This window comes from Mastomys coucha, unplaced genomic scaffold (genome assembly GCF_008632895.1).
Source record: "Mastomys coucha isolate ucsf_1 unplaced genomic scaffold, UCSF_Mcou_1 pScaffold14, whole genome shotgun sequence".
Classification (NCBI taxonomy): domain Eukaryota; kingdom Metazoa; phylum Chordata; class Mammalia; order Rodentia; family Muridae; genus Mastomys; species Mastomys coucha.
This window is the reverse complement of record NW_022196896.1, coordinates 116,736,061-116,748,623: the sequence shown is the minus strand read 5'-3', so window position 1 is coordinate 116,748,623 and position 12,563 is coordinate 116,736,061. Positions and strand designations below refer to the sequence as shown.

The window sequence follows — 12,563 nt, the reverse complement described above, 5'->3', positions numbered from 1 at the left end:
AAACAAACAAACAAACAAACAAAAAAAACCACAAAAAACAAAACAAAACAAAAAACCCAAGATGACTGCTAATATACACAACAACAAATATGACATTAAGTAATGATCTTTCTCAGTGGGAAAAACTAAAAGCAAGTGGCTTTGGGGGTAGAAGAGATAGCTTGGTGGTTCAGAGCACAGGCTGCAGGCCCTGGGTTCGATTTTGGTGACTCACAACCATCTGTAAATCCAGTCCTGGGATCCAGCACTCTCTTCTGGCCTCTTCTGGCACTGCACACATGATGGTGCATACATACATACATGCAGGCAAACATTCATGCACATAAAAGTAAAACCTTTAAAAAAAAAAAAACCCACACAGTTCTTTCTCTTTAACGTTTCATTTTTAAAATGTTTTTTTTTCCTAGCAGTACATTCTTTAAAAGAAGTTAACAACTTCAATTCCAAATATAAGGATTAAATAATGCAAATGAAAAGCTGTTGTTTTCGGTGAAGCTATCGCCTAATGACCCTGGGAAAAGTACTCTTATAACAGAACCAATGCAAAAGTCCCTTAGAAAAGCTTCATTTGTTGCCTGCAAAGAGTCTTCTTAAGGTCACTTTACGTCTAGACCATCGCCTCATCTCCAGCGGAGGAGCTTTGCTTGGTAATGGCTTGTGGTTCCACAGTGTTTTGTGTATGGGAAGCAGAGACTAAGAGACACCACTGGAGTCATTGGGACTGTAGGTTCCACCACAGATAGTCCCCAACACTGGAACATTCTCCCTTAACCTTCAGCAAGACACAAAAGAAAAATCAAGTCCCACTTTAACCTCGACCTCCATCACCCCTGTTGGTGGGATAAAGAGGCCCCTGTGCATCAAGTCCAGAGCTCTCATGAGACCCAGTGTGCTTATGAAGAAACCTGCAGGCTCTGAGTATCATCCTGGCCAGGGCAAGGGTCTGCAGACAGAGGCATCTGGTGCTGCTGGGCTCCCCGGGTGACCCTTGCATGGAAGCGCTTCTTCCCTCGGAGGCAGGGAAAGAGGCAGTGCTCCCGACAGTACAGACAAAAGCTCATGAGGCCATACTAGGCAGCTGAGTCCCCAGAGAGGTGCCCACTTGCTGCTGGTATTTATTGCTGGGACAAGAGCGCGCTGCGATTGGCTTTCATCTTTTCCAGTCGCTTTACGAGGTGGCCGTTGCTCACCTCAAGCTCTTCTGTTTTGTCCAGTGCAGAGCGAAGCTGGAAGAAGAAGACAAGGAGATGAGCTTGGGGACCCTGCTTCCTCCCAACATGACGGGGTTCTGCATGGCCACGAGTCTAGCCCTACTAAAGAACACAACAAGAGCCCAGCCACACTGGAATCCTAAACACTGTGCGTGGGCACGCTTTTCTTTTTCACTTAAAAAAAAAATTTCGTCACATTTTTACTTATGAAAGTTATTTTATTTTAATCTTATTTTATCCTATTTATATGCTTAGGTCTGGGCACCACATGCATGCAGGTACCCAAGGAGGTAAGAAGATAGCACCAGAATTTCTGAAAGTGGAGTTACAGACATTTGTGAGCTGTCATGTGGGTGCAGGGAACTGAACATGGGTCCTCTGCAAGAGCAGCCAGTGCTCTTAACCACAGAGCTATCTTTCCATCTTTCTTTTCTTTTTCTTTTAAGTGTCAAATGAAAAGTATATTTACCATTCAGAGTGTAAAATGAATCCAAATGATTTATAGTAAATATTGCATGCTAGAATATTTTTCTAAATTAAAAAAAAAAGTTGTTACTGGGATTTGAACACAGGACCATGTGTGTATGCTCAGCGTGCACTCTACCACTGACCTGGATCCCAAGCTCTGAGAAGAGAATTTTGATTAGTTTCATGAATGGTTTGAACCAAAGGAATGAACCAAATAACATAAGTATGACCTATATTTTCTTTTCTTTTCTCTGCCCCCTTCCCTCAAATAATTGTTGATTGGCAGCGGGTGGAAGGGATGGCAGGACACCATACACCGGTCATGGGACAGCAAGATAGAAAAGAGCCTGAAGGCCCCTCTTCAATAGCAAGTGGGTAGGCAGAGGCCTGGTGTGTTGACAGAGCAGCCTTAGAGCATCTCTGGTTGGTAATCATGGTTAGAGATGAAGAGAGATTCACGGGCTGCGGCTCCAGACTGGCCGCTTGGGATCTGCTTGTGTGTTTCGTAACTGAATAACAAAACATGACTCACTTCAGTTCTGGCATCTTAACTAGGGGATGTGTCTCATCTGGAACGACTCCAGACCTGCACTACCCTGTAGGTCTTGATGGGCTCAAAAATGATGAGTGTAGTAAGCCAACCATTACAAATGGAGCAGAGCCTGGACCAGCTAGAGAAGGTAACTCTCTGGTGTGGACCAAGGTCTCTGAAGCTGGAAATGAAAGCTCGAATGTCAGAGCCTCAAACAGTTCCAGCCTAGAGCTGGGAGCAGGCTTGGGTGCCATATAGGCAACCATGTGAGCCCAGGTACCAAACATATTGGCAGCCATGTGAGCGGGTTGCTCCCAGGCCAGCAGAGAGCAGGGCAGAGGGCTGGCCCTAGGGAGAGAGTTCTAGAGGAGCTGTCAGTTGATAGGGACCACCCATGGCTCTGCTCTCCACACCAGCACCCAGGCAGGCGGCTGGAGTCGTAGGACATAAGGGTCTACTTCCTACCTCCTTCCTCAGGCTCCCAAGCAACCTCACAAAACTGAACTTGTACGGGAGAGCCCATGGTGATGGTGGTTGGGTGTCTGGTGAGTGGGGAGAGCAATGATCAAGGACTGAACACACGTCAGCTGTCAGGAGACAGAACGTGGAAAGCTGGGCTTATGATATATATCAAAATGATTCACTTATGAACTGAGACTGCACTCCGGCATGCAGCCACATGCCGAGCAGATGCCTTCTTTTCCAAGTGAGTAACCTGAGCAGATCTCTTCAGGAAAGTAAAACGCTCAGTTTCCAAAGGAGTAGAAGCAGGACCTAGAAACTTTACCTCTCTCTGGAGCTTCCGTTTTTCCGCCTTTAGTTCATCTTCTATTTTTTCTGCGTTTTCGGCAGCTGATCTATAGCGCGCTACTTGACTCTCTAACCTTATTACCTGAAAGGTAATCAATCACAAGAAAGCCGCTGACACAAATTCATTCACTGTTTTCTTTTGCTGTTTGCTTTCTTATATTTGTGATCAAAGGACGTGATTTAATGGAGCTGAAAATATGCTGTGTGGATGTTACTTCAGCTCCAGCTGACTAAGTTGTCTGGTAGCATTTCTAAGTGACCCCATTCTGATGGCAAATGGCAGAGTCCAAATCGTGGATGTCTCTTTGCTTTCAAAACCTCCTCGTGGGACTTGAAGGTGCTTGCCAAAAGACCTGAGTTCAAATCTCAGAACTCAAATAAAAAGCTGGGTGTGAGGGCAAGTTATTGATTGCCTTCTGGCCTGGGCTCAGTGGTCTTGGCATAATGGAAGGCAGAATGATGTTGGCAGGACCTCGGCTCATCTTCTAGGCTGCCGCTATGGAAAGCCCGTAAAGACAGCATAAGAGAGGAGGGAGGCTTCATGTGGATGTGAGATGTGTGTCCATAGCTGGACGTGAGGGTGTGTGTCCATAGCTGGACGTGAGGGTGTGTGTCCATAACTGGATGTGAGGGTGTATGTCCACAGCTGGACGTGAGGGTGTGTGTCCACAGCTGGATGTGAGGGTATGTGTCCATAGCTGGATGTGAGGGTGTGTATCCACAGCTGGATGTGAGGGTGTGTATCCACAGCTGGACATGAGGGTGTGTGTCCACAGCTGGACGTGAGGGTGTGTGTCCATAACTGGACGTGAGGGTGTGTGTCCACAGCTGGATGTGAGGGTGTGTGTCCATAGCTGGATGTGAGGGTGTGTGTCCATAGCTGGACGTGAGGGTGTGTGTCCACAGCTGGACATGAGGGTGTGTGTCCACAGCTGGACGTGAGGGTGATTGTCCACAGCTGGACGTGAGGGTGTGTGTCCACAGCTGGACATGAGGGTGTGTGTCCACAGCTGGACGTGAGGGTGTGTGTCCATAGCTGGATGTGAGGGTGTGTGTCCATAGCTGGACGTGAGGGTGTGTGTCCATAGCTGAATATGAGGGTGTGTCCATAGCTGGATGTGAGGGTGTGTGTCCATAGCTGGATATGAGGATTGTGTCCATAGCTGGATGTGAGGGTGTGTGTCCATAGCTGGATGTGAAGGTGAGTGTCCATAGCTGGATATGAGGGTGTGTCCATAGCTGGACGTGAGAGTGTGTGTTCCCAGCACTTGGGATATAGATGCAGGAGGATGAAAATTCAAGGTCAGGCTGAATAAATAGCCATCACTCTTTGTTTCTATGAAAAGCTCCAGCACGTACATCCACAGTTGAGAGGAAAGTGCCTTCTCTGTCCTCCTCACCCTAGAGTGGGCCTCAGGCTGCCCCTAGGGTCCAGGATGAAAGGAGGGAAGGCCCTATGCTTGATCATCTGGCTGTGGGGAGAAAGGCTAGAAGCTCAAGGAAAAAGATGTCTGGGCATGAATTGTGTTGTGGTGTATATGCTCGGACCAGGGAGTGGCACTATTAGAATGTGTGGCCTTGTTGGAGTAGGTGTGTCACTGTGGGTGTGGGCTTTAAGACCCTCATCCTAGCTGCCTGGAAGCCAGTATTCTGCTAGCAGCCTTCAGATGAAGATGTAGAACTCTCAGCTCCTCCTGCACCATGCCTGCCTGGATGTTGCCATGTTCCTGCCTTGATGATAATGGACTAACCTCTGAACCTGTAAGCCAGCCTCACTTGAATGTTGTCCTTGTAAGAGTTGCCTTGGTCATGGTGTCTGTTCACAGCAGTAACTAGGGCCTTGGTCATGGTGTCTGTTCACAGCAGTAACTAAGACATGTGTTAAGGGCTGGAGAGATGGCTCAGCAGTTAATAGAATTGACTGCTCAGAAGTCCTGAGTTCAGTTCCCAGCAACCACATGGTAGCTCACAGCCATCTATAATAGGATTTGATACCCTCTTCTGGTATGTCCAAAGACAGCAACAGTATGCTCATATACATTAAATAGATGAATCTTAAAAAAAGAAAAAAGAAAAAAAGGACATGTGTTGAATTAACAACTATTTTAATTATTTTTATGTATATGTGTATTAATGTGTATGGAGGTACATAATATTGGGGGTTGTTCTTCACGAGTCGTCCACCATGTTTTCGTGAGACAAGGTAATCACCAGCCTATGGTGAGGCTGGCTGGCTACAGGCACTGGCAGGGAATGGTAAGCTCTTGCCATTGTCCTCAACCTTTCATGAGGGTTCTAAGGATCCAATTCAGGCCATCTTTCGAGCACTTTACAGACCGAGCCACACCCCCATATAAACTAAACAATAACATTTGAAATATTTACGAGCCACATGGACAGGAGCTGTTTTGTTATTCCAACTATTATCAAACACGAGTACCAGTGTGACAACTTAGAGTCTAATAAACAACTTGTCCTGAACTTTCCTTCCCAACTCTCTGCAAGCGGTGTCTTGAAAGCCAGGCACGGGGACACTCTTGTAATCCCAGCACTTGGGAAGCAGAGCCAGGGGGATCAGGAGTTTGAGGTCACCCTTGGCTATGTGGCGAGCTTTAGGCCAGCCTGGGCCACCTTGAGACCTTGTCTCAAAAACAACAAAAGACTAAAGTAAATAAATGCCTTAAGAGACTTGCTGCCTTAACCCAAAGCCTCAGGACCTGCAGGTCTGTGTGAGGGACAGAGGGTAACATCAGGCATCTTCCTTATTTGCTCTCCACCTTATACTTGAGATAAGGTCCCTCACTGAGCCAGGACTTCATGGATTTAGGTGGCCTGGCTGGCCACCAAGCCCTAAGGATCTGTCTGTCCTCATCATGAAGGCAAGGAACACAGACATGCTGTGCTGTCCCTGACTTTTCACACAGGAGCTGGAGATCTGAACTTCGGTTCATCCTCCTTCCTAGAACCCCATTTGAGTCTCAAAGTCCCTTGAAGACATTCTCAACCTGTGGGTCATGACCTCTAGGATGTTGAAGGACCCTTTCACTGGGGTTGCATCTCAGCTATCCTGCGTATCAGGTATTTACATTAAGATTCGTAACAGTAGCAAAATTACAGCTATGAAGCAGTACTGAAAATAATTTTATGGTGGAGGTCACTACAACGGAATGAGTTGTATAAAAGTGTTAGGAACGCTGAGAATCACTGCTCTGTTGCTTTTGGCCCTCAGCCATTCAGACTCCACTCAGCCACCCATCCACCCAGACTGCCCAGGACTTCGGAGAGTCAACATACATTTTGTTCTAAGGCAGTTATCTCTTGCTCAGATTTTGCAAGTTTAAATTTGAGGTCGCTGATCTGTCTGTTGGCATCTCCTAAAGGGTGACAAAGAAAGGAACACGGGTTAAATTCTCAGGCTCTAGAACATTCTATTCCTGGGAATCATGGTCTCCCAAAGTCTCCATGGTCTAATCTCAGGCTCCACAGAGTCAGACAAGGCATGCCCTCTCTGGGCCTTGGCTGGGAACACGGCCATACCTCTTAGGTGTACGTAGAAGACCATTGTCAGAAGGAACCCCCAGAGATGTGACAAAGGAGACGAGCGGAGCATAATCTCATCTCCTGTACATCTGCTTCAGTTGACTAGCCTAAACTGTGCCTATCACACGAAGCTAAGCAAATGTGTCTCTGGCCACACCCACTTGTGCATCCTGGGACAGCTGCTCTACCCACAGGCTCATGTCGCCTTCTCCCCACTTTGCTTTACTCACAGGAAAGGTCTTTGTGTTGTGGAACCCAGGAGCTTTCAGGGGACAGGAGGGGGGACAGGAGAGAATGCTGGGTATCCTCTACCAAAAGCGTTTACTATCGGCACACACAAGATCATGCGTTTCCACACAGGGGTCAACACTCACTTTGCAGATCCATGACATGCACGTCTGTCCCATTCTCCACGACACCATCCTCTGCTCGAAGAAGGTCCAGCTTGTTGTTCTTCTGTCTGCCCTCTAGCTGCCCTTTGAGCTTCTTAATCTGAGAACACCCCAGTAATATATTTAGTTCTTTTTTTTTTTTCCAAAGGAAACTGAAGAGCTGAGTTTAGAGCCCATCATAGCCAGAATAAATAAATAAATACCTTGCTGTTAGCATGACCCCATGGTGTTAGAGACAGGGGTCACAGGAGTATATGGGAGAATGCCATGGAAATGTTATGGTCTAGCCTGTGCTCCACCAGCCAGAGATCCTCTTTAATAAAGGCTAATCCAAATAAACTAACAAAAAGCTTCTGAGGACCAGAGCTCATCTCAGAAGGGAGTAGGCAGGACAAAGACTTTATAACTTCAGGCACGAATTCTTTTGTAACCTAGTGGACAATTATTTTTGTGTACATTGTATATATGTGCTTTCATGAGTTTTTGTGTATAGAGGTGTATATAGAAGATAAATAGATATAGAAGATTATATAGAGATTAGCACTGAGTGTGTTCTGCCATTATGTTCAACCATATTTTTCTTTCTCTCATAACTTTCTTTTATTTCTTTCTCTCTCTCTTTTTTTTTTCCCCTTTGAGGCAGTGTCTCTCACTGAACCTAGCTTATCCACTCAGGGAGGCTGGCTGGTCAATCAGCTCCAGGATTCTACCTGTCTCCACTTCTCCAGCACTCCACACAGCAGAGGTGTGTGAGAACACATCCAGCTTTAAGTGGGTGCTGAGGATTCGAACTCAGGTCCTCATGCTTGTTTGGCAAACTCTTTACTGATTGCGCTATCTCCCCAGCATCCGTGAACAGTAATCTCTAAGGGTGAAAATCTTCTGGGACTCAGAAGTAGACTGCACACACACAAAGCCTTGCAATGGTGATTTAAGAGTTTGCAACTCTTCATGCTCTTTGCTTATTCACAAAGGTATAAAAGAGGCCCCTGGGTGCAGGAATATGGGAATGAAGTCCCCAATAAAACTGGACACTTTTGCATAGAACCCGGTCAAGCTGCACGTTGACCTGGAGGCATTGGTCAACCTTTGAGGGGGCCTTACAGGATTCTTCTCTCATAGGGGGCAGAGTGTCAGAAGAGCAGCTGACAGTTTAATTCGATTCTGAAATGAGAATGACTGTAAAAGGTGAATAAACCCATATGGCTATGGGAGATGTTGGAGGAACTGGTTCCCTGGGAAGGAGGCTGAGGACTCATTTTAACTATCCCGCAGACAAGAAAGATGAGACAACGGAGCCCTTCGGCATTTCCTGAAGTCAGGAGGACAGAGATAAGTCACGGTTTAAACAACGTTGCCTTCTAAATGTTTGTTTATACTTAAGAGTCCTGGGGCTGCGCTCAAGTTTGGTCAGAGAAGTATCTCTTTGTAGTAGCAGCCCTCAATGCAGACTCAGAGCTGGTCAAAGTGCAACCCGAAATGGAACATCTGTATAACCTGCCACTCCCCAGAGCACAGGGAATGTCACAGAGAGAAGGCCGAAAGAACGGAAGACTCCGACTATGGGGGGAGGAGCGGGTGAGATGCTGTCTTCTAGACAAACAAGAGCTATCTCACTTGTGAACTCAGAGCAGCTGTGTTGCCTGCACAAGACCTAGCCAGTCAGAATTTCAGCACCGGCAGGGGGAGATGCTCTCTAGGCCCCACCCCTTATCATGGAGCTAGTGGGACTTCTTGATAGCTGCTTGGTGAAGAATCATTCAGTTTTTTTAGGTTGTTCCCGCTGCTAGGTTTCCTGTGCTACAACGGACTGCCCCATGTTCATATGCATAAAAGCAGCCACTAATTGACCTTAGTGCATTATTGGGGCAGGGAGAACATACAGTTCAGAGGGGACATGTTGGTGGGACGGACGTGGGTGGAGTAGAAGGAGGGAAATTGGAGGTGGCTATGATCTTATTTCCTTGCATACATGTATGAAATTCTCAAGAATAAAGATGATAATTCAAACCAATTTTGATTAGTTATTCAAAGAAATGCCTGCTGCACAAAGCCCATGAGTGGGTCCAAGGGGATGTACACATCCCATCCTGTCCTCGCAGTGAAGCTTCTCCACCCTCCTGAAGCAGCAATGCATGTGGGATGTCGCAAGGGCTGCCCTATGGCTTCAAGTCCCCCCTAAGCCTTGTGTGACAATGCTGCTCTATTTGGTTCGAATCATCAAGCCACCCTTGTTCTCAAGCACGCATTTAGGGATCTCCAGAGTGAGCAGGAAGGCTGGGAGGAAGTGCATGGTTTCAGGTACCCTACTCAAAGAGTTGGAAAACAATAGAAAGACGGTTACCTGTTCCAACAGACATTCCCGTTCATCAATGAGCTTTTTCAACCTAACATCTGAAGAAATCAGAAAGACATACAGGTGAATCTATACCCCGGCCTCACAGCATGCCACTAACAGAATAACAGATGGATGGGTTAGTGGAATGAGGGATGGAGTGTAGGTTAAACACGTACCACGATGGATGAGGCCACAGACAGGACGGGGAGGAGCTCAGCCAGAGGGTGGTGCCAGCCTCCCGACATGCTTCTCACCGGGGCAGCCTCCGGCTCATGCAAACAGGCTACTCTTCTATTTAGGCTAGCATGCAAGAACGCTAGGGAAACACGCTGCAAACACAAGATCTCACAGGCTTCACAGGTTAGCAATGTGCAAGGTTGCTGTTTCACGAGCGCCAACGTTTCAAGGAGAGCTCTTTCCAAATCTATACTTCACACCTAGTTAATCTTGCTTCTTGCTTGCACGGACGCACCCGATGTCGGAGTTTTAACTCTCTTTACCACGAGCCAATGGCAACATGTCCACTAGGCCAGTTACACTATGCTGTTACTTTTTTTTTTTTTTAAAGAAAAGCACAGTAAAGGCTTTAATTCCTATAATTCCCCCCACCTCCACCTCCAACAGGTGGGATAGAAGGATGGCTGTGTGCGTCTGTCAGTCAGTTCCCTAAATCTCTCTAGAAGAGTACTAAATAACTCTCCAACCTACAGGAAGAACCGATGCTGAATATCTGAAGGCAAAATCAGGATGTTGGATACTGACAGGGATGCTGAATGTCTATGAAGACCCTGTTGCCACTTACAGTTTATCTGCTCTAAGCTGGTCCAAAGCCCAGGGTGCCCATGAACCGGCATCCTCAGATGAAGGGGAGGCCCAGTGTGATGGGTAGGTGATGCTCCTAATGCCCAAGGGACCAGCCTTAGGGTGTTCTTGACCACTGCTCTTTATGGGCTTTTCAGATCAGGACTTGAACCTCTTAGTGGAACCCTTAAAACCTGCCTTAGAGCTCCCACTCCCAACATGATCTTGTCCCCAGACTGCCTCCTTCAGAACTGTCCAGAGAGTAACTAATTAACTTGGATGAGTCATGTGTGACAACGCACACATCAAACTCACCTTTGTTTTCATTTAAGGGATCCTAATCAGAGTTACCAGCCTTTGCTGGCTAACCATCCTCCCCAAACCTCTTAAGCTGGTGCTTGTCAAGAATTAAGAGTTTTCTGATCCTGTAGTGCTCTAACTGACTCACGTTAAAATTAGTCGGCTGGATAGTAAAGTTATCTCTATATCACTAATGGGTTTTTTTTTTTTAAAAAAAAAAATGTTTTTTTTTTTAGCATGTTAAATTTTAGCAAACTTTCTGCTATAGTTTTTGAGACTCCAAATGGGAAGCAGAGAGTTAACACCTTCTAGAAAATTCCTGAGGTACCCAAACAAGTGCTGGAATTCTCCAAGCTCCTGATTGCTCTGGTCATCTTGAAGTCTGGGTATCTTAGATACTCCATCTTAGGTAGGTCACTCAAGGCCAGTCAACCCCATACACAACTCTGAAAGCTGGGACTCCCATCTTCCATAGGCAAAAAGCAGCTTTTCCCAGTCTAGTGATTTGTTCGTGACAATTGTCTTCGACATGTACTTTGTACTGTATGGGGGTAATTTTAGCCATCACGTCCCCCACCTCCATTGCCCAAGGGGCTTGTCCCCTCTGTATGCTCAAATGTGATGGTGGAGGCCCAGGAAACTGGCTGCACCTTTCCTGGAGATCCCTCCTTCTACCTTTTCTGACAGAACTCAACAGTGGCAGCTTCTACCCTTCCCGAGGCTGTCTCCTTCTAGAAAAGAGAAGGATGGCTCAACTGGTTCTCTTTTCTTATCACAGCACCCAGGGGGTGTACATGGGCAGGGGACTTTGTTCCACTGGCCATTATAGCCAAGTGTGTATAAAGGGGTAAGAGTGTGTAAGGGGCATCAGAAGTGGTGAGGGGGGTGGGTGAAATGCCTCTTCCCTGGAAAATGGTGTCTATGCATGACCATCATGCTGCCCCAGCACAGAAAACATTCCTCCTGGCTTTCAGAGGCAGGCCACCTGGAATACATTTTTCCATGTGCCCCTTGGCATAAAGAGACCAGGTGGCATTCTGCACAATGTGGCCTCCCAGAAAGGGAGCAACCAGTAGAAAACAAGAACTCCAAGCCCTCTAAACACCCCTAGAGGTAGCTTAGCTTTCCAGGCTCTGAGTGAGAGTAGACGTTTAAGTACAATGGGAGCTTGGCTGAAGCTGGAGCCACCGACTGCAGCCTTCTGGCCCTGCAGAATCCTGGGGTGCAGCCTGCAGCCTTCTTCCTACTTCATTTTCATGGCATAGGCTAGAGCACACAGCAGCTCGCCTGTCCTGTTTCTCAGGACATGAGCACACAGTCAATTTTTCCTCACTTTCTCTTCACACACACCAAAAGAGGGCATTGGATCCTATTATGGATGGTTGTGAGCCACCATGTGGTTGCTGGGAATTGAATGCAGGACCTCTGGAAGAGCAGTCAGTGCTCTTAACAGCTGAGCCATCTCTCCAACCCCCTTCCTCTCCACTCTTATACTCTTCCACAAACAGCTCCTATGCACCAGCACATTTTAGCAGTGCACCAACGGAGACCTTCCCTAATGAACACTTGAGCATGTTTGGAGCACAGTGATGGCTTGGGACTGTTCTCTCACTGGGGCGGCCTCTCAGCAGTGGGGCTCACTAGCCAATGATGAAGGCACCTAGAACTGGATTTTCTGGAACCCCCGAGGGAGCTCAAAGCCGGAAGTGACTTCATGTGGGCACTGAGCAAAGAGCTACCAGGGTCAGAGGTCAAGGGTCTCAAAGACCAGAACAACCAGTAGGCTTGTAAAAATTATAAAATTCTTTTATTTCAATTAGATGACTCTTTGGTTTGCCTCAAATTTCACTGAGGTTTTTGGTCATTTTGCATTCCACGCTACCTTGTAACAGTAGTACGAGTTCACATGATTTCATAACATGTCAACAGCAGTCATACAGTGCATCCTCTTGTGATTGTATATTTACTAATACTTCTAAATTCAACTTTACAGTCATTTTCTAAATGCTTCTTTATATAGAAAATACATACTTCCTTCAGGCAGATAAAAATAATAACTTTCCAATAAGAAAATATCAAGAAACAACAAAGAAAAATATTTATACCAAACACAAAATGTTGGATTATAATCTAATGAGTCCTTTTGCATAAGAACAGTTTTTTTTTTTTTT

At 46.5% G+C, this 12,563-nt stretch overlaps 1 protein-coding gene across 11 annotated transcripts in view; it reads right to left on the bottom strand.

Annotated features, from left to right (window-relative positions):
• Positions 1-364: 364 nt before the first annotated feature.
• The window catches only part of Lrrfip1 (LRR binding FLII interacting protein 1), a 132,747-nt gene continuing 120,548 nt past the window's right edge, over positions 365-12,563 (bottom strand). For all 11 annotated transcript variants that reach the window (XM_031368393.1, XM_031368395.1, XM_031368396.1 and 8 more), the window contains 5 exons: positions 9,298-9,347; positions 6,936-7,053; positions 6,316-6,395; positions 2,999-3,103; positions 365-1,226 (listed from right to left, as the gene is read on the bottom strand). In XM_031368393.1, the coding sequence (XP_031224253.1) occupies positions 1,116-1,226; positions 2,999-3,103; positions 6,316-6,395; positions 6,936-7,053; positions 9,298-9,347 (464 nt within the window). In that variant the 3' untranslated portion in view covers positions 365-1,115. The remainder of the gene's footprint in view (positions 1,227-2,998; positions 3,104-6,315; positions 6,396-6,935; positions 7,054-9,297; positions 9,348-12,563) is intronic.